We start from the raw sequence: 22,375 nt of genomic DNA on the forward strand, positions 1-22,375 counted from the left end.
AATAATTTATGTGGACATTTGAGGGGCACACAAGGACCTCACAAAAATATTTATGCAGTACCATTCCACACTAATCACTTTACCAGGATAATGTGGGGAGAAAGACTGCAATGCAGTCTTTGAGACGGAGATTCTAGGGCTGAGCCACTTTGCCACCTGAGAGATGGTGACACCAAAGCCGGTGCTTGAAGCACTTTTGTTTTACTTCACCCTGGTAGTCCCTCTTTTTCCCATGCAAGGGGCCCCAGATTCGCTCCCTCAGCCCTAACATAAATGGGTTCAAAAGGAAATCATGCCCAAGGGGCCACACAGTATCAGCCATGCACACCTTACTTAGTAAGACATAGTATATTAGGGCCCTCTGCAGACTTACAACTGAGAAGGACCCAGTGCCCTGAAGAGGGCACTGTGCAGAGGCCTGGCAAACCTCTGCTTTTCTGCAGCAACCAGAGAAAGGCCCCATGGAGTCACGTGGAAGGGCCAGGGCCCTGCCCTTAGGCAGCCCGTCCTGTCCCTGTGACACTCCCTCCCTTCTAGAGCTATAAGGGTGTGGGCTCAAGCACTTCCTCAGTCTTGAGGCTAGGACAGCCCAGCTCAGAGCAGCAGGTAAGGGTTTGGAGGCACCTCCGAGAGGGCTCCCCACGGGGGCGGGGCCGACCAGGGTCCTCAGCACCACCACACAGCTGGATTCTCTCTTCCCTCCCAGCCCTCCGGCCTGGCACTCAGCACAGCAACGCACACCCCGTTCCTTGCCTGTAGTGCACTTGGGGAAACTAAGGCTCTGGGAAGGAGATGCAGGTGGGGCTGTGGTGCTCAGCTGCAGACACTGCCTGTCTGTGCCAGGGACAGAGGACCCTGGGCCCACCTCCCTGCCTGGCACCGCTACCAGGGCAGCTGGGCTGTGACCCTGGCCCTCCTACAGCACCTCCAACACAGCTGCTTGACTTCTCAGCAGCCTCTGCTGAGTCCTCAAAAGGAAAACAGCCATACTGACTACAGTTCTACCCATGCCGGAATTGATTTGATGGCACAGTAGGTCGCCAGGATTTTCTGGTAGAGTGGGGTGCTCTGATTTGCTAGCAGAAGTGCTCGGCTTCAGGTAAACATAGGCAGGGGGTTCCTTGCTTGAATGAATGAGTGCCTGGGACCAAGGGGACAGAATCAAGTTTGCTTCCACATTTAGGAGGCTTGGGGCATGTGCCAAGGCAACCAGCAGGTGTGCTCGCACCTTTGTGGCCCGGGGAGAGCCTGCTTGTCCTCTTGGAGAAAAGAGGATAAAGTGCAAGTTCAGGGTGTGTCCAGTGGGTTGGCACCGTTCGAAAAAGGTGCAGGGAAAGCCCGGGGCTGCCCCATGTGGGAGCGTGGGCGGGGAGTCACCGAGTTCCCCGCTCTGTGTGGCAGCCTTCACCATGGAGCAGCTGAGCACAGCAAATGCCGCTTTCGCCCTGGACATTTTCGTCCTCCTGTGTAAAGGCAACCGCGCGGGGAACATCTTCATCTCGCCCTACAGCATCTCATCGGCCATGGGCATGATCTTCCTGGGGTCCCGAGGCGACACCGCAGCGCAGATCTCCAAGGTCAGCAGAAGCGGCCCCTCGTTGCCTGCTCCCCGCTAATGTGCAGTTGCCAGGCAGGTGCTTATGCCGCTGAGCTGTATCCCCATCCCTGATGTGCAGTCGCAGTTGACGCCTTTGAGCTCTTGCAGTGTGCTTTGCGGACACTGTTGGACGGTGCCTGACCACTGTCCATGAGAGGTCAGAGGCTGAGAAAAGCCCACACATGGTCCTGTTTCCTGCAGGCTCTTGTTGGTGTCTGGATCTTCCCTGAGCACATAATATGTACCAGGCACTGGTTTTCGTTTGGCTGAAGGTACAGCAGGCACCAAGCCAGCAGGCTCCTTGCAGAGTGCTGCTTCTGTCCCAGGGAGACTTTGACAGCCCCTGTAAGCCCCGCGTCCCCCTGAGCTGCTGCTCCTTGGTTGAGCTTTGTGCATGGTGACTACCTGTTCATCATGCATGATGTCTAATTTGTAGCCTTGCCTTTGAGCAGGAGGGTAGTGGACATGGGAAGGCACCACAGTGGAGCAGGTGGTGGCGCTGGTCACTATGAGGTTCAGTATCCCGGGCCCGACGCTGTGCCTGCCTCAGCGTGGCCCCAAGGGCTCATGGGAGATCCCTGCAGAGGGAAGGGAGGAGGAGGCTGTGAGCTTGGGAGCAGGATCAGGTCCCGGGGAAGGTGGCGGGTCACTCTTGGGGAGTGGAGACAAGGACAGCAGTGCTTTCTTACCTTCATCAGGAGGCACAGACACATTTTGGTGTCTGACAGTCTGCAGTCTCTGATTCCCAGCAGGGAACACTAGCTTGCACCGGAGGCCTAGGAAGGAGGGTAACACCGGAGGGTTTTCCAGCATTCCTCATGCATGTCACTGCACCTGCTCACCAGGAAGGTGCAGCCCTGGGCTCAGGTTCTCAAGCTGCAAAGCCCCGTGCCCAGTGTGCAGATGCACAAGTGTGGAAGGTTTTATACAAAATCCACTTGTTTTTAACCACAGATGCTGTTGGTTCTTCTTGCAGGGTTATCGCAACTCCTATTTAGAGGGGTTCCAGGAAGTTTATAATTCTGCAAAGAAGAATTTTAAGTACTTTTCTCCCTCCCTCCCCACCTTCATTAATACGGGTGGATTGCAAGGACAATCGAACATTCCATATCTCCCAGAAATGTGGACTTTGGATGCTGGGTGGTTTAGTTTTCTGTGTCTCCAAAGCAGGAAGTAGCCCAAGTCTCATAAAACCATGAAGGCCTCTTGGCTTTTAGCTGATACACAGGGAATTAAGCGTCCGCTGGAATGCTCACCTCAGAGACACTATTTTAAACAATGAGTCAGGGATGCTGGTAAAGGAATCAAAGAAATGTCCACGATCTGTAGTATCTTCATGGTCCAGCATCAGGGATGATTTTTATTTTTTACTGTTTACTTATGAGAAATTTCAATAAAATTAGATATGGTACAGAATATAAATATACCATTTTGATTTGGGGGGGGAGGAGACATAATTATGGTTCTACACATGAGAGTGGTTAATATGTTCACTCACATTTCTGGAACTATAATTATTACTAAAAGTGTTCTCTTTTTTTGTTTAGTTTTGTTTAATTTTCTTTTTCTGGTACTGGGAATCAAACTCACGACTTCATGCTTGCCAGGCAAGCGCTGTGCTGCTGAGCTAAATCCCCAGCCCCACTAAAAGTGTTCTAAAATGAAGTTCCTAATGTTACACTTAATATATTTCACCAAGTCATAAATTCTCTACTCCTTGATATTTCTCCTTCAAGGACAAATTAATATAGCATTGAGCTAGGGAATCAATAATTAGAAATAAAAATACGGTACTTGAATTTGGTAGAATCAAATACCAAGGAATTTTGCTATAATTTCAAAAGTAATGGTTGTTGAAAGAAATATTTTCTTTATTTTAGGGTCTTCATTTTGATAAGGTGAAGGATGTTCATTCAAGTTTTCAGAGCCTGAATGCAAAACTGAATAAATGTGGAGCCTCCTATACTCTGAAACTTGCTAACAGATTGTATGGAGAAAAAACCTATGATATCCTCCCAGTAAGTACTCTGCACTTCATGTGATAAAGCCTACAACATAGTGTAGATTATTTTTCAGCACAAGGAAGTCCTAGAAGTGAACTTCAATGCCTCTTAATAGTCATAAAAATAATACGGAAGGAAAGCATATGGCAGGCAGCATGCCCGTTAATGAATGGGCTGGCTTTGTTTATGGTCTTTACAGTAAAAAGCGGTCTTTAGAGAAAAAAATGTATGTATCATTTTGTTGTTCCTTTACCCTGCTGGGTTTGAACCCAGGACCTTGTGCATGCTAGGCAAGTGCTCCATCGCCGAGCTACTTCCTAGTGTGAGACAAGGTTTCACTTAATTGCCCAGGCTGGACTTGAACTTACCATCCTAGTGCCTCTGCTTCCTGACAGCTGGATGTGCAGCCATGTGCTGCTGTGTTCTCCAGTCTTGGAAGTTTCAGGAAAGCAAGAGTGAATCCTGTGACCTAGTTCAAAGTACAATGAGTATTTGCTTATTTTGGGAAAATGTTAGCCCAGTGTTCAAAAAGAACTGGTATACTTTATATAACACACAAAGTATAAAAGCTAAACTTACCATGACTGAACTGTACCCCTCAAAACAGTCAAGATAGTAGATTTAATGCTAAATGTTTTTGATCATAGTTTAAAAAAGTATAAGGCTTAAAATTCTTTTGTCTTATACTTGCATGAAATATTTTAGACAATTTCTGTTACTTATCAAGATTTTATGCCCTGAATACTACTATATGAATAGAAGTTGCTCTGGGACTTTATTTTTAATAGGAGTTCTTGGGGTCAACTAAGAAAATGTATGGTGCAGAAATGGTCAGTGTGGATTTTCAGAATGACACTGAAAACACAAGAAAGACAATAAACAAGTGGGTTAAAGAACAGACAGGAGGTAAGAGGCTGGTCATCTGGAACCTGTACTGGTGAGTTTTCCATGACTATCCAGAGATAATCAACTTCTAGAGTGAAAAGACTCACTTTGGCTCACGGTTTTAGGCATTTCAGTCCATGGTCACTCGGCCCTGTTGACCTGGGCTTGTGGCAGCACAGGGCATCACAGTGGAAGAGCATGGGAAGAGCATGGCAGAGGAGGGAGGACCCTTCCTATCATGGGCAGATGTGAAGAGGGAAAGGAAGACATAGGCGTCCCACAGTCCTCTTCAAGGTCACACCCCCAGGGACCTCCCACCATGCCATCTCTTCAGAGCTCTCCCTATTCCCGCTAGTGAAACGGATGTGGGTCAATCCATAGGCCTTTGAGGGACATGGACCTAAACCATGGCAGACTAGGCACAGGTTCTTCTCTCTGTGCATTTCCCTACCCACATCCTGTTCTGTCTCCTCCCCGATTCTCCCACTCCCTGATCTGTGCACATTTACCCTCAGGTGCTGCCCTCCTGTGAACTCTGTCCCTTATGTGAAAAAGGGAAATGCATACCTTAACCTTCTTCCCCTAAATTCTGGCAAAGTACATTTGAAAGTTGGAACCAAAACTAAATGCAGAATAAATAGGACCCAAATGCCTGCCCCCAGTAGAAATGGAATACAGAATTTCTTAGGACACACAAAGTTTGAATTCTCTGACTGCTACAGTCACATTCTCTGCCAACATCTTGTCCAGGGCATTCCACGTGGCGGGTGGGACTGACTCACTGTCAGGGGCAATTTATCTACTTAACGTCTCTGTCTCCTAACATAATTGTCATGTGAGTCAACCCACACAGACAGTAACTGCCCCACCTTGCAGAAACTGTCCTGGGCAGTACGTGTGGTTACGGGGGAGCCTTTGGAGCAGTGGAGAAACTGTGCCACCTTTTGGTTATTTGTTAAAGTCATTTCGCATTTCCTGCACAGATTTACAGAGGTGACTTCCTTATAAGTAACTCAAGCCATTTCTTGGAGGAAATTTTTTTCTTGTAAAAGAATGACTGCCTTCATTACTCTTCTATTGCTGAAACAAAAATACCCAACACCTACAGTTCAAGGAGGAAAAGTTTATCTCAGCTCACTGTTTGTAGAGGTTTCAGTCCATAATCAGCAGGCTCCAATGCAGGGGCACATAGCAGAGGGGCATTGCAGAAACAGTTCACGGCAAGCAAAAAAGGGGAGACGCAAGCAAGTAAGCTTCTATTGGCCCCTCTATATTCTAGGTGGGTACCCTCCTTAGGGTGGGTACCAAGCCAATCAGTGAACCAATTTAGCCATCTCACACCCATAATCCCAGCATCACACGCTCTAGGTCCAGCCACCTCTGAAAAGGTCCCACCCATGACTGTGTGAAGCTTTGGGGGCCATCTAGGCACAAACCATAACAAAGACCATCCACAGAATAATGTTCATTGGTTTTACACAACCCAGGGAAAGAGAATTCTTCTGTGTTTAGTCTTTGAGCACATCTGGCTTGTTTTCAGGGCTTTTCTCTTTCTTCTATAGTGTTGGGGATGGAACCCAGAGCCTTCTACCTGCTAAGCAAACTTTCTACCACTAAGCTACATTCCCAAAGCCTGCAGTGGCTTGTTTTCTTTCTTTTATTCATCATGGTCTGGATCACAAATTCATTTATACAAAGCAGAGACAACCCAGTCAGGCTTTCCTAATTTGACATAGTTGAAAACATACATTTGAATCGCATTCCATACTACAAGATCATCTGGAATTCCAAAGCGGTGCTTTGAAAAACTTCACTTTATCTTTTCAGGGAAAATTCCAGAACTGTTGGCTCCAGGTGTGCTTGATGACACGAGTAAACTTGTGCTAGTGAATGCCATCTACTTCAAGGGAAAGTGGCAGGAGAAATTCCTGAAAAATGACACAACCGATGTGCCATTCAGATTGAATAAGGTGAGCTGATGGAACTGCCGAAAGTTATTCATCCTCCTTCCCTCTCCTTCCTCCTCCTCCCTTTCTCCTTTTCCTCCATTTTTCTCCTTATTCTTCATTTTTGCCTCCTCTATTCTTTCTTCCTCTTTCCCTCTTCCCTTTCTCTTTTTTCCTTCTTTCTCTTATTTTCTCCTGCTCCTGCTATTGTTCCTCCTTCTCCACTTCCTCCTTCTTCTCTTGCTCCTTCTCTTTCTCCTTCTTGTTCTTATGGTGGGGAACCCATGGCCTCCCCCAGGCTAAACATATGCTGGACCACTGAGTTACAGCCTAGCTTAGCCTCAAAATTAGTCTTTGCTCTAAAAGAATGTGAAAGTATCATTTCAATGATTTTTTTTTATCTATTCAGAAAGACACAAAAACAGTGAAGATGATGTTTCAGAAGGCAAAATTTCCATATGGTTACATTGAAGACCTTAAGTGCCAGGTGCTAGAGTTGCCTTACCAAGATGCAGAGGTCAGCATGATTATTCTGCTGCCAGATGACATCGAGGATGAAACCACAGGTCTGGAGGAGGTACTGGCATCCCAGCCTTGTGGTCTGGGTTTCCTTTGATTTGTCTGTATGTTTCAAGACAGATGCTGCTGCTGCTGCTACTGCTTATGATGCTAATGCTGATGGTGATAATGATTATCCTTAGCATTATTTTGTGATGGTACAGATAAAACCCAGGATCCTGTGCATGCCAAGCAAGTGCTCTACCCCTGAGCTGAACCTTTAGCCCTGATGACCTAAATTTATTTTTTCCAGATGCACTTTCAGTGCATCATCAGGATAAGCAACATTTGAAGATTTAAACAAAATGTAACATCGGATAGTGGCAGTTCATGCAAAGTCTTTTGAAATAACTTTATTTTGTTTGTTTGTTTGTTTGTTTTTTTCCAGTACCAGAAATCGAACTCACAACCTTGTGCTTGCCAGGCAGGCCCTGTGCCACTGAGCTAAATCCCCAGCCCCTGAAATAACTTTAAAGTGTGGTACAACAAGGATTGTTTTACCAAGATAAAAAAAATTTACAAATCCAAATTATGTGAGTCTACAGTCTCACACAGAGAGAGTCTCACATAGTCTACAGTCTCACATCTGTTTTGCCACAAAGCATGATTTCTTTCACATTCTTATTATTACATTGTTCATTCTCACTACAATTCACATGAATTGTGAATTAAAGGTCCAATAGGTATGTCATAGCAAAAGACTCACGTACCCAGTCAGCATCAGGTGTAGGCCTATTTCCTAATATGAGCTTTGCATGTTGCTTCCATTATGTGTCCTTTACAGACTAGGATATCTCATTTCACGGTTCAATCTAGACAAAATTGTGACGATTACCGTTTTCCTTAGTGTTCCTCACCTATAGTGTGCTTTTGCTTTCTCTCCTCCCCAGCCAGTCTTTCTATGGGAAGGGGTTTAATGTTAGTCATTTGCATGAAATACCTGTGTTAACATCAATGTATTCGCTGTTCCAGTTGTTTTTGTATATCAGTCTTTTCTCTCATTCCAAAGTAAAAATCTCTACTTTTGTGTAAGACGGTATCAAGTCAGTAGAACAATGAAATGATGGTTCTGTTCTAGTCCAAATAACAATAGTAATGATACTGATAATACCTGATATTGTGTAGCACTTATCATGTACCAAGTGTTTTATACACATCAATTCATCTAATGCTCCAGCAATGCTCTAGCAAGGAGGGTTCAATTATTTTCCCATTTGAAAGGAGGAACTCAGTCTAGTATGTATCTGCCATTTACAGTTTTACTAAGGAGCTAAAGTGATGAGAGGTTTCCTTAGCTGCAGTGAGATTAACAATTACCATTTTCACTGGGATTCAGAACAAACAAAAGCCGTTTAAATTTTCCTTCACACCACTCAACTAATTAGGGTAGTGAAAGTCGGCATGGCCTATGGCACTAATCCAGTGGGGTAAGGGCTTAGTCCTGAATGCATGGAGGGATGGAAGGCTAAGGATGGGTGGATGCATTAATAGACAGGAGGGTGGACGGATGGATGAGTGGATGGCTAGGTGGGTGAACGGATAGGTGGATGGATGGATGCATGGATGCATCAATGAACCAGTGGGTGGATCATTGGATGGACAGATGATAGACTTAATGTCCAAAGTCCCTGTACTTGGTGACACAGAACATAGTTCTGTCCTCTTTTACCAATGGCCACAGGAATGAAACCCTCCAAATGGAATCTGTTTTGCCACAAAGCATGAAGGAAAACTAATAGCAATTATTATTGTGAGTCCACACATTTAAAGAGTGCTTTATTACTTTCCTTATGTAACATTGAATTCACTTATTTTTGCTTCATCTTAATTCCAGATTGAGAAACAGTTGACTTTGGAAAAACTGCGTGAGTGGACTGAGAATCTGGAGACCATGGAGGTCAACGTCCATTTGCCTCGGTTTAAAGTGGAAGAGAGCTACAATCTTAACAACAATCTCACCAACCTCGGGGTGCAGGATCTCTTTAATAGTAGCAAGGCCGATCTGTCTGGCATATCAGGAGCTAGAGATCTTTCTGTATCAAAAATTATCCACAAGGCCTTTATAGATGTGAACGAAGAGGGAACAGAAGCAGCGGCTGCCACAGCAGGCGTCGCTGTCTTTGCCATGTTGGTGCAGGAGGTAAATTTCCTCGCCGACCACCCTTTCCTCTTCATTATTAAGGAGAAGAGTGCAAATACACCCCTGTTCATTGGCAGACTTTCTTCCCCTTAGAACAAAGAGACCCTGGAAATATGAGAAGCTCAGAGCTTTATTCCCTGAGCTATTAATGGTGGCAGTGTTCCTTTATCTTTACCAGTGAAATCAGCTGGAAAAAAATCTTTCATTTACTTTGTAAATTTCTCTCTATTGGCCTTTTACAAGCATATATTTTGGAATAGGCATGTATTTTTCCTTTCTAGTGCTGAAAAAAGAAAACACACCCCCTTCCTGGCTGCTTTTGAAATGCACTGTTTTGAGAAAAAAGAAAAATTTAGATGTGCAGATTCTATGACACTGCAGTAATTTATGACCATGCAGTACTGTCCTGATAGCCGTGACAAAACCATGACATTTTCCAAAATCATATTGTCCTTGGTCTGGAATTAGAATAAAGCACAAAGAAGAGGTGCAATCTATGTTACATAAGGAAAGTAATGATGCTCCATGAAATGAATGCACTCATAGTGACAGTGGCTAGCTAGTTTCCTGCAGGGATGTGACATGGGAACATGCCACTTACTTTATGGCTAGAATGTCAGAAGCCACCCTGACTCTGGAAGGAAGGGTTAAACACAGATATGCAGTCAACACAGACGCAAACAGTCCAGTCAAGAGCCTGGGTGATGGAGGCAAACTTATTTTGCCCTCCATTTGGGCCCTTTGTCCCACAAGATGAGGACTCAGTCTCAGCCCTCTAGGGTCTCCACAGTTAAGTTAAAGAGTCACCAAGCCCCAGCCCGCACCCCTCGCTGTTCTCCCTTAGCTATGCTGTGCGCTTTGTGTGAGGTCACAGAATCAGGAAGTGGGGTCCGATGATCACAGATGTTAAGGAGCTGCAGAAAGAACAATGTAGTTGTTAAAGCAGCAAGAAACTGCCAAGCAAACAGGGAGTGCAGCTCCCTCACTGGGAACTGACTTCTCCTGTGTTTCTCCCCAAAAGCTGACTTCCACCCTTTTGGTTGTTGCAGAGAGGGAACTCTTGGGCAGTGGTGTGAAGGGAGACGAGGTGGGGACTTCTGTATTAATAGGAACCGATGTCACCTGTGCTTCTTTGAATGGGGCTGAAGTGCTGTATTTTCTTGCTTCCAAGGCTGGCGAGCACCGCGAACTAATAAAGCTTCCATGGGTTCTGCAAGCCAGGCTGGCCTCCAGCTTCTACTTTTTCTCTGATCTCAGACAAGGCAAGACCGCACCAGTTTGGCCTGATAGTTCTGATGGTCATGAAGGCCACCACAGATTAAAACAAAACTCTAGAGCTGGATGAGATGGCACAGTCTTGTAATCCTACCAATTGGGAGGCTGAGGCAGGAGGGTTACCACAAGTTTGGGCCAGACTGGCTACATAGTGACTTCAATGCCAGTCTGAACTACACAGCAAGACCCTGTCTCCAAAAACAAACTGAAAACAATCCCCCTAAAACTTTAGCAAATTGCTTGCACGCTTTCCTTCCATTTTTGTTACCTTTTTCTACCCTGGAATACTTACAAGCACTTACCATATTCCAAATTCTCTTAGCTCTATGAAAAGAAAAAGCAACTGTCACAGATTCCCGTCACCCCTCTCTTGCAGCTTCTTGCTAGAGCTAGAATCAGGGATGTCTCCCCAGAACCCATGTGTTAGAGCTTTGCTTCCCGGCCTGAGCTTTGGGAGGCTGGAACCTTTAGGGTACTGTGGAGTGTACCCTGCACACCTCATGGGTCAGGAGGTGGACACACTCTGTCATTTTCATCTGGAATCCTCCCCAGAGGTTAAAAACATGGACTGGAGCTGAGAACCTGAATAACCCATTTCTTCTTATGAACTGATTGTCTTAGGTATTTGTCAAAGTGATGGACAGCTGACTAAGGCACTCTCATCCTAAATCCACGTATAGAAGCTGAGGCCCAAGGGTCCAAGTAACCATGCTCAAGTCTTTTGTCACATGACAGGTGCGGGTTCAGTCTGTGAGTGGGCTGCTGAAGGTCAAATCAATTCTGAAGTTCCCGAGCAGAGACCTCACCCCAATTCCTATTTGATGTGAACAACATAGACTTCATATAATACTGAGCTAGTTAAGGCAGGCCCTTGAACACAGCTTAAAAAAAAAAAAAAAAAAAAAAAAAACCATGCAGATAAACAAAAGAAACATCAGTCCATGGAAGGGAGAGCTAACGGGATCCTGAGAACTAAGGGACCAAAGGCAATTGCAAATCTAGAGACAAAGCTGGCAATCGGGGACCCTTGTGTCTCAGGGCATTCACCAGAGCAGAAGAGGAAAATGAGAACTGGATCACGGGTTCTGGGGTGTTCGAGGCGCGGTGCACAGTGTTGGGCCAGTCAGGTGTGGAGCCCATTTGCCCCTCTCTTCTGCTCCCTCTGAGAGCCACGCGCTAGGGTGGGAGGCACCAGGTCACCTCTGCCCTGCACCGAGTCAGCACACAGCAGGGGTTTCCAGTCTTCAGAGAGGCTCCTGTCTTCCCGGTCTACTGCTCCCCTCCTTCTCACGGCAGGAGCAAGCAGAAGTCATCTCTGTGGGGAAGATCACCCTTAGGCCTCAAACTATTTCTACAGTGTGCTTGTCGAATAGAATCTCCAGCATGTCACGGAAGAGAGCACATTGGATGAGGAGCCATAGACAGAGAAACTGACACCAGCAAAAATAGCAGACTCGGAAACAGCAAGAACAGCGTGAGGCTCCAAAGATGCAAGCGCAGAAATTATGAGGGCACTGTGTTCTAGGATCAAGATGAGAAAAGAAGTTAAACATCTCCGCAGATAATCTAAAACATAGAGACACTGCCTACTTAAATACAAATCAAACGGAAACTGGAGAGTTCAAAAGCACAATAACAAATGACTCCGTGGGCAAGATTTAATAGAAACTTAGAGAATTTGTACAGTGTAAGGTCCAAAGACGTGAGCCATTAAAATAGTTCAATCTAATTGTGGTTTCCTCTACAGAGATAAAAACAGTACATGAGCCCCAAAATCAAAAGGATGAAAAATACAAAATGAGCGTAACTCAAAGGAGTTGGAAAGAAGATTAAGCTGGCTCAGAAAACGTCACCATTCTAAGCTTTCATGCAGGCAATAACACACCTCAAAGTGTGATGACAAAAGCAAAGAAAGGGTAATTGGTCTGCAATTTGAGAAGAAGGCAAGGGTGTGTGTTGTCACTACCTACTCCATGAGTTAATAAAGATCCTAGCTGATAGAGTAACTCCAGAAAAATAAGTAAAATATATAGTGATGTGAAAGGATAAAGGAACTTTGAACTAACTTAGGTTAATTTTCTTTTTTTTTTTTTTGGGGGGGGGGGGTTTTCTCCGATACCGGGAACCGAACTCACGACCTTGCGCTTGCCAGGCAGGCGCTTTTGCCGCTGAGCTAAATCCCCAGCCCCAGTTAATTTTCATGGAAAAATCTAAATAATTAGAATTTAGAGAAGGTAAGTAAGGTAGCTGGTTACCAATTCAGTTTACAAAGCTTATTTGTATTTCTATGCAGCATCAACAGTTAGAAATACCATTTATAATACTATCAGAAAGTATTCCAGGGCCTAGCAATAAATCCAACAGAAGGTGTTCAGGACCGCATACACAAAACCAGAAGCCTTAGTGAGAGGAGACAAAGAAGAACTCAGTAAATGGAGAGTTCTATCATGGTTATGAATCCCTATTTTAAATATGTTAATTGATCTATAGAATTAATACAATCGTAACCAAAAGCACAAGAGTTTTATTTTTTATTTTGTTTTGTCTGCCTTTCAGTGAAATATGGCAAGTAGACTTAATAGTTATACAACCTTATAGAAGGCTTTTGTAGTTACTTCTTTCTCTTTGCTGAGACAAAGTATCCCACACACAAAGTTACAGGGGAAAAGGTTTATTTAGCTCACAGTCTGTAGAGATTTTAGTCCACAATCAGCTGGCTCCAAGGCAGGGTGGCATGCAAGATAGGCATTGCGGAGGAAAAGCAGTTCATGATGGGCAGAAGGTAGCAAAGCAACAAGGGATTACCACCGCTCTTTCTAACCCCTATATCTTACCTAGGTTACTTAGGGCAGGTAGCATTCACACCCTTAATCCCAGTCCCTTAACCCTAGCATTGCACAGTGAATCAGTCCCTGGTCACATACTTTATATCCAGCCACCTCTGAAACAGCCGCAGCTATGACTGCATGAGGCTTGGGGGAACATCTAGACACAACCATAACAAAGCCGAGGACTGTCTAAGACAATCTGGAAGAAGAATCAGGTAAGAGAACGGAATTCAACTAAGACTTATTCTGAAGCTGCAGAGATAAGCTATAGCAGTTGTGTTCAGAGATAGTCAGAAATGGAACAGAACTGAGAGCTTAGAAGTAGCCCCCGTGTACTATGCACCATGCTTTCTGATACGTAGGATACCACTACGCTTTGCCAAAAACACTGTATTCTATTTATGCCTTTTATCCTAATGAAATTACAGCTGGCCCTCTGAATTGGGTTCTATACCCACATATGCAGAGGAAAATACTTTTTAAAAAATTACATCTGTACTCAATATGTACAGACTTTTATTTTTTGTCATTATTCCTTAAACAATATAATATGACAATTATTTCCATAGTATGTATCTTGTATCAGGTATTACAAGTTATCTGGAGACCACTGAAGGGATATGGGAGGATGTCCCTAGGTTATGTGCAGATACTGCACTATTTGATATGAGGGATGTGAGCATCCCTGGAGTCTGGTACCCATGAGGGATGGGAAGATGGGGACCAGGGGTGGTCCTGGAACCGATGTCTGCAGCTACGCGAAGGACAAGTGTATCAGCAATGCTCTCTTTTACTCTCAAATTTTGTCGGTTTGGTTAATAAATCATATGGTAATCATATTTATGACAAATGTAGCCATCCAGAGTTGAGTGTGAAGGGAGGAAATTTTCTGATAATGGTTCGGGGATATTTGGAAACACATATGGGAAAGAAATAGAGTTGATTTTTGCTTTGCAACCTATACAAACATTAATACCAGATGGACTAATACTGGACTTGGAATGCAAAACAATGAAGCTTTTTGAAAATAATAAAAGAAATATATATATTCATCATATATATATATGTGTGTGTGTGTGTGTGTGTATATACTTGTGGAGAAGACCCTTATTAAGGGAACCCATATCCACACACAGGTCACACACACACATAACTTTTGTTATATTTAGTTATACATATCTGGACATTTTTGATACTAAATTGGGCCAAATGAAAATGAGGACCTTGAGGTCTGCACAACACATATCATGAATGGCAGTTCTGCGGAGCGATGGCTGATTAGCTATCTTACCCGTTCACTGTGGCAGGATCCCAGGTTTAGAGATTTCCCACTTCACCTGTTACCTCCAGAGCTACAGCTAAATACAATGTGGGCAGCTGGAAAGCTTTGTGAAGTCACACATTCACAGCTGTGCCTTCCCAATGCCTTCAGAACTTTTGTAGACCAGAAACACTAATACATACCCCCTAGAGCAGTGGCCAATTCTGAGAAGGGGAAGAGGAATGGACTTGACTATTATAGAATAAATATACATTATTTTATTTTTAAGGTGCTTTTAATCAAACACATGTTGAATACAATTTGCAAATGTTCTGTTTCTTTAAACAGGTTACCATTCTGTCCTTGCCATTTTAAATGTTTTTTTACTTAAAAAAAATTATCATAGAACTATTGTCTGACCAGAGCTATTCTTCCAGCTTAGGGCAGGGAGAAGTCACTCATTGTTAGGGTGGAATAATGCAGGGGCCGCAGTGCTGGGCACCCGACCTGTGTATTTTCACTGCATATTAACTCCAGCCTAGCACTGAAGGTGCTGCTCTCCCGTAGCCATGGCATAGGGCAGCATAGGGCGAAGTGGGCACGTGCATCTCCAAGTACTGCAGCACAGACATCAGGCGCAAACTTCTGCCTGATTCATCAGGAGCGAGAGTCCCTGCATCTCACCAGAATCTTGTCCAGAAGGAGAGGCACATTCCTTCTAAGCTACTTAAAGACATGCATGGAATTCAATATTAATGTGTTCCTTCCACTTTCTGCTGTACACCCCAGTTACAATGAAATATTGATACCTTTGCAGTCTCCAGTACAATTGCCTTGGGTGAGGCAAACATGAACTTGATTGCAAAGGAGGGCTAGCAGGCATTACAGCAGAATCTGCTGAGCCGTGGTTTTCCCACAGCGTCAGTTCAGCACCCATCCCCCTCCACTGTCAAGGTCAAGAGCCAATATAACTACAAAGCACTGTACATCTGGGCCCGGGGTGTATCCCTGGGTGGACCCTGAACTCACTGTTCAAAGGCCCTGGGGTCAGTCCCCAGCACTGCAATCAATCAATCATAAAATAAAATAAAAACAATGCAGGGACGAAGGAAGGACCTGTTATGCCTGAACCTTGGAGAGATAAATAGATCATAAGTGTGTAAAGATTTGAAAGTATAAAAGCATTTCTTGAAGGAACTTTCGGGGCTCTAATTACACATACTTAAAGTGACAGACACAGGATGCCAGGGAGATTTCCTCACCTGACAACCAGTCAAATAGTGACAGCGTCATCCGTGTGGACGGATCGCGGTGTGGAGGGAAGGAATCGCCCCAAAATGAGTCTGCCACAGGGTACCTTAGAGTGCAAATCTAATGGGTTCAGGGAACACGGGTGGTGTTTTACAGTGCAGGAGAAACCATAAGGGAAAAGCTATGCATCGCAAGAGCAAGCGGACGTTGCCCAAGATGCTTTCAGAGGCTTCTTACACCGGCACTTTGTTTTGTACAGGCTGTTACAGCAAATCCTGTGTGATTCCAACTCAGCAGATCAGTGAAAATATAAATATCTGCATAGTGAAAATGTAAATATCTTATCATTGCAAACACTTTGTTTTAAAATAATGAAGATGCATGGCAAAGTTTAGTTTCCTGTGCAAAGTGTAGAAGTTAGCTGAAATATTTAGGAAATCAGATAATGTTTCTACTCATTTCCAGGTAAAACCAGATGTTTTATATCAAGGCAAAATAGTTAATATTTGTACTTTTTACTAAATTTCACATGACATACCTGCAGGAAATCTTCTTAAGATTTATGTGTTTTTCAATTTCTTAATTTCATAGCATGTCTCATGTCTTACATAGCTTGTTACTTTTGTTTGATGAATTAATTTTCAATTAATATTTTTCAGTCATGTCAGGCTTTGTTTTTAGTTTAGTTATATTAACTCCAGAAATATTGTTAATCTAGAACAAGGAGAGCCCTCCATATTTAAGGTAAGCAATATCCCATTGAGCCATGAAAATACACATGAAATATCCCTTAAGATTGTTAACATAAATTCTCTTGGCTCTCATTTTGAATTATATTACTTCATTAATATTTTTGTACCATGTATTATGTGCTAAGCTCTGTACTAGACCTTATGGATGCAATAAGTAAGCAAAGAAAAGTACTTTGCGGTTAGCTCATAAAACAGCTCTTCAACAACAACTTAGTTAAGTGATTCTCTTGGTTAACAGTGATTGCAATTTGGTAGCTGGTTCCTTAAGATCAGCAAGAGGTTGTCTTTACCAATGAGTACCAACATTGTGGGAAGCTTCCACCTCTGTTTCACTGGTATTCTAGATGTCTTAGTCTGTTTTCTGCTGCTATAACAAATTACCTGAGACCAAGTAAGGAACAGAGGTTTATTAGCTCCCAGTTCTGGAACATAGCACCGGTGTCTGCTCAGCATCTGGCCGGGACCCTTCTTTCCATAGGATAACCTGGCAGAGGGCTTCAAGTGGTGAGACAGAGCAACATTGCTAGGTTGGGTCCTTCTCCTTCTTCTTATAAAGCCCCTAAAGCCATCATGGAAGCACAGCCCTCACAACCTCATCTAATTCTATTTGCATCTCTAAAGCCCACCTCCAAATGCCATAAGCATATCTATATGGGGATTGAGTTTCTAACACATGAACTTCTGAGGGACATATTCAGAACACAGCACTGGCAGATGAGCTGATCTAGAGTTATCCACTTTTCGGTGTGTATAGGCTAATCTTTTCCTTCTTCTGGTTTTAGTCACTGCTATGTATACAGTAGTAAATTCCCAAGGCATGAAGAAATGGAGAGCAGCAGGTGTGTCATCAGAATTACAAACAAACACAAAGGTAAGAAAACAGACCCAGGGTAGTGTGATTGGAGATGAATAAGGAAGAAGACTAAAGGAGATGCGGTTGAGGAGTAGGGGAGGCTGGGTCATGTAAAACACCAAAGGCAGTGTGCATTAGGGGATTCTTATGCTACATGCAGTTACTTCATTAGTTCTACTGTATCTCATGCACTGTCTTCAGTAGTAAATATACAGTAGATAAAAAGCAAAATTCACATCCTCATGGCTATTGAGACATGTTAAGGCAGACAATACAAACAAGTTTGCATTAAAGCATTTACTACACCTACCACGTGAAGAAGAGATCATAGGAGGCCCAGGTGAGTACTGCAGGATCCTTTAGGGCTATTCTAGCAGTGTGAGAGATGACAGTCACTTCAACCAGGGGCCAGAGGAGGTGCACATACATAGGTGGACTTGAGATCTGCTTGGAGTTTTATGTGTGCTGTCTTAATTTTCTTAAAGTTATATTTCATAGATTTCATAAGAAATCCACTTGGCATGACTAACTTCCCTTGTGTAGAAGGAACAGGTTTTGCAACTGAAGGTGTTTTTGGCTTCCACGTGTATACAGGTTGTGAGGAATTCTTGCCTTAGTTGGTTTTCTTGCCCTAACTTGTTCTTTTCTCTTTTTTATTAAGAAACATTCACTTGAGATATGACCAAGCCTGTCTCCAGTTACGCAGGAAACCGTTGTCTTCCTGAGCAGTTCAACCGCAGAGTTGTTAAGATGTTGAATGAGGCTGCTGGAACACCTTCTTTGTCTGCTACTTTCTGAAAGAAATTAAAGTAAATTGAAATCAGCACTTGTGTGGAAAATTCAAAGGAAGAGATGTCTAATTGATAGCTTACTTTATATTGCCAAAAGTCACCAAAACAACAATCAACTGGTTCGTCTAAGTGCTTGTCCCCCTTAGGAAATGCGGCTGTCTTCCCACCCTCCTCCATCCCTGTCTTGTCATTCAGCTTCTGTTTCAAGCACACCTTGCCAAGTTCCAATCTGGAGCCCTGGGTGGGGGTGTGCTTTGATATGATCAAGGACAATATTGACATAGAACAAACTCTAAAAAATAATATCTCACACTACATTGTGCTTCTATGCCAGGAACGTTTTCTAAACTAAGGGCTTGCTTAAGTCTCTCCGGCACCTGGCAAGTTGGATATGACCAGTGTCGTCTTTTAACAGATGATGAAACTGACACCCAGATATTAGGCAAGTTGTCAACCGCCACAAAAAGCCAGGGTTGGCCCCGGAGAGCCTGGCCCTGTACTCTGTGCTGTTAGCCACTCTGTTGTTTCCACACTAATACCATTGAAGTCCTAGCAGCCGTCTCTGCAGAAACGACTAAGCTACTTCTTACATTTACATGGAAGTGCAAAACCCAAACAATTATTTTAAAGCAACATGTATTTTAAATTGCCTTATTCGAAGACATTATAAAGTTCCAATCACCAGGATATTGTTCTCTTGAGTTTAAAGAGATATAGGCAATTTTATCTTGAATATATAAAAAACACTTCATAATAAGACAAACACCCCAATTTTTAGAAATAGACAAAATATTTGAAAAGATATTGCACTGAAGAAGGACTGCATTGCACCAGTGCAGGATTTCCTTCCTTTTTAGAGTTGAATAATGTATCATGGTGTATATGTACACCACATTTCTTTCTCCATTCCAGCATCAGCAGACCCTGGGTGGTCTCCATTCCTTGACCAGGAGAATAGTGGTGCAATGACCTTGAGGGTTCAAGCATCTCTTAGAGATCCTGATTCTGTATTCTTCAGACATATACCAAGAAAATGGTAGTTGGATCCTCTGGTAGCTCTAGTTCTAGCTTTGTAAGGAAGACCCATCCGATTCTCTGTGATGATTCTATCAACTCATTTTCCTCCCCATAGTGTCACACATGCCTTTTCTTTCACATTCTCACCAACAGTTGTCATTTTTGGCTTGTTTTCCCTGGCTTTGTTGAAGCATTACTGGTAAATAAACCCCCTTAGTTTCATACTTGGGATTCCGTTTGTGCTCTTCTACTTGTCTTACCATCTCCTAAAGCTTTTATTCTCCATTTTGATTTTATTTCCTTAGTTGGGGAAATGTATCCTCCCATTCTGTCATCACAGTGCCGAGGGTGACAATGCCAAGGTTTGGAGCTATCACCCTCAGTGTTGTGTCTCAGAGTCAAATGCCCTGTCTGCTCCACTTGATGGCCATGGCCAAACCCTGTCTGTCAGAGCAGATCATTTTTCTCACCTAAAGATTTCATCATCTTAAAGATTTTCTTTGCTTTTCTTCTAGGTTGGATCTTGTATCTCTTATCCTCTCTTTCCTTGGATCGTTTTCTGCAGTAGTTGAAAGCCTTCCTCCAGTAGCTTCCTGAGAATTGCTCATGAAAGGTAGTTTTGTTGTTTTTTACCATTTACATGTCTGAAAATGTTTTATTCTACCCTGAAATTTGATTGATAGTTGGGGTTTAGATTGAAAAATTGGACTGTTACAGACTGAGACAAGGGCATTAGGGTAGGAAATCACAAAATATCTCAGATACCATCAAACAAAAATTGTTGGCCTTAGCAGCACTCATTAATAAAAAGGAAGCTGGCCTCTTTGGATACTACAGCTTGCATATACCCCACTTGTTGTTCTTTTGGCCCCTTTAGTCAAGATGATACACAGAGAAGAGGGATCATGCTGTGACTGTACCTGACCATGTGGTTTAGAAGCCCTCAGAAGGGCTTTGTGAGAGGAGTCTGGAAACTCTTGGAGATGGTAGCTGGAGAAGCAATCCTAGACTGTTGTAAGGCGAGCTTGATGGGAGACTCAAGTCAGAGCTCAGAAGACCCAGGATGCTGATAGCAAAGCAAACAGTAAAGGTCAAGCTCAGGAGATTTCAGTTGGGAACAAGGACACCATTGGCAGTTGGGCTCCGGGCTATGTGTGTCTGGAGAAAATTTGTTTACATTTTGTTCTTGTCCTAAAACTTTCTAGGAGACTGAGATTAAGGGCAGGAGATTAAGTAAACTGGTGGAGATTTTAAGGCAGCCCAAAATTTAGGCTGTGGCATTGTATGATAGTTAACTGATTGCATCAACTTGAGTAAGAAATACCCAACTAAATTGGCTCAGCATAGAGGAAGATTGTCACCAGAATAGTATAAAAGGGAAACAAAGCAGAAAGGCTTTCTTCTGTTTCTTCAGAGGAGCTCTAGTCTTCACCTTCATCTTGGATGTTGTCTCCTGACTTCCAGGGCAGACTCTTCAGCTTCCTGATATAGACACACAGGGCACTACACTGAGCTCCAAGCATTTGACTGGATCCTTTGGATCTTCATTGTGCAGACAGACCTTTTGCACTCTTCACACCTGACTCTGTGGGTGGTCATTGTAAACGAGTCTTGTAAATTCTCATATAAATTCCTATATTTATATATCTTGCATTAAATCTGTTTCTCTAGTAATCACTAGCTGGTATACATAGTTATTCCTTGCTGCTTTTAGCAAGATCTACTGTGAGAAACAGGAGCAGAAATCCCATTTTAAAAGTTTTAGCTTTGCCAAACAGAAATCACCCACAAAGATGGAGCAGAGGAGAACTTGGTTGCTGAAAAGAGTAGGATTAAAAAGAAGCCAACTACTTTGGATTAAGATAATAGAAAAACTCACTTGAGGGGACGTCAGGACTCTGCAGGACTCCACCCTTCTCAGACTCAGAGACATAAAAGTGAAAGACTTTCCTTTGAGAAGAAAGCCCTGGATGGCAGCCTAGGGAATTGGTTCCTCAAGATTCAGTTTACAGTGTTTACCTATCCAGGCAGGCAAAGGCCTCTGCAGCCACGATTCAAGGGGGGCCTAGCTATTGCAATCAGTTGGTGGCAGACCTTGGTGTCATCCATGTGGTGCTGGTTTTACGGACATACAGAATGCAGGAATTTTTAGAATCAAGGAGGCTTTCACCCAGATTTAAGAAGAAGACCTGAGAGGCAGTGCTGTGTGCCCCTGAGAGGGTAGTACATGAAGCTATGAGAGTGAAGATACCAGTGCAGGGGAGACCCCAGAAGGTTAGAGAATCCAAGAAGGTAGAACATCTGAATAAAGCCAAGAGTGAGCAAGTCAGCTGCAGCATTGAGTGTTTGCCATGCTGAGTTTAGGTCTTATTCCTTTCTCTACCCCTGTTCCTCCTTCTTGGAATAAGAATTTTTATCCTGTGCCATTGTGTATCAGTACTGTTTAAGTTTCTTTATTGTTTTCACAGAGGCTCACAGATAAGAGCCTTAAATCTCAGTGGAGACTTTTGATTTGGACTTTTTAACAATGCTAGAACTGTTAAAACTTTGGCAACTTTTAGAGAGATAGACTATAAGCATTTTGCATAAGGAGATGTGCATGGGTCTTTTGGGGGCTAAGGAGAAATGTTATTATTAGATATAAAGGGGCCCCCAAAGCCTCACGTGTAGGAAGGTGATTAAACTGTGGGGGTGTTATAGCTGACATGCTGTTAGGATGTGGGGTCTGAACCAAAGAGGCGGGTTACTATGGCTGTGAGCTGAAAGCGTTTATTTGTCTTCCCTGCTTCTCCCTTTATTCTCTCTGCTTCCTGGCTGCCATGAGGTGAGCAGCTTTCCTCCACCAAACCATTCTACCATGCCTTCCTGTCTGGGAGCCAGCTAGCCATGAACCAAAATAAACCTCTTCTTTTTCAAGTGGTGGGTGTCAGGTATTTTGTCTCAGTGACAAGGAAAGTGACTAAGAGAGTGGCAAAATGTCATGAAAAGAACTAATGAAAACCTGGATGGGCTACTACTCTGACCCACAGTTTTCTTTCAGTTGCATGGATAAAGAGGGTCCTAGAGGCAATGAAGAAAGCAAACACAATGAAGAAAGTGCTAGTCTTCTGTGTAGGTGCTTCAGAAACAATAAAGTAGGAGGGAAGGGGTCATGCAACTCTGCTAAAACTACGACTTGGTACAGACAACTGATCTGTACCAATGCCTCCATATTTATA

The 22,375-nt window shown here is 43.5% G+C and overlaps 1 protein-coding gene across 1 annotated transcript; it reads left to right on the top strand.

Moving 5' to 3' along the window:
* The first annotated feature begins 493 nt into the window (after nucleotides 1-493).
* Serpinb1 (serpin peptidase inhibitor, clade B (ovalbumin), member 1) lies at nucleotides 494-10,349 on the top strand. The gene is made up of 7 exons (XM_005398929.2): nucleotides 494-606; nucleotides 1,402-1,577; nucleotides 3,478-3,615; nucleotides 4,389-4,506; nucleotides 6,313-6,455; nucleotides 6,841-7,008; nucleotides 8,824-10,349. Exons 2-7 carry the CDS (start codon nucleotides 1,410-1,412, stop codon nucleotides 9,220-9,222), a joined length of 1,134 nt encoding a protein of 377 aa, XP_005398986.1. The 5' UTR covers nucleotides 494-606; nucleotides 1,402-1,409; the 3' UTR covers nucleotides 9,223-10,349.
* Nucleotides 10,350-22,375: the final 12,026 nt, after the last annotated feature.

The sequence above is a fragment of the Chinchilla lanigera genome, unplaced genomic scaffold (assembly GCF_000276665.1).
Source record: "Chinchilla lanigera isolate Chin_1 unplaced genomic scaffold, ChiLan1.0 scaffold00064, whole genome shotgun sequence".
Taxonomy (NCBI): domain Eukaryota; kingdom Metazoa; phylum Chordata; class Mammalia; order Rodentia; family Chinchillidae; genus Chinchilla; species Chinchilla lanigera.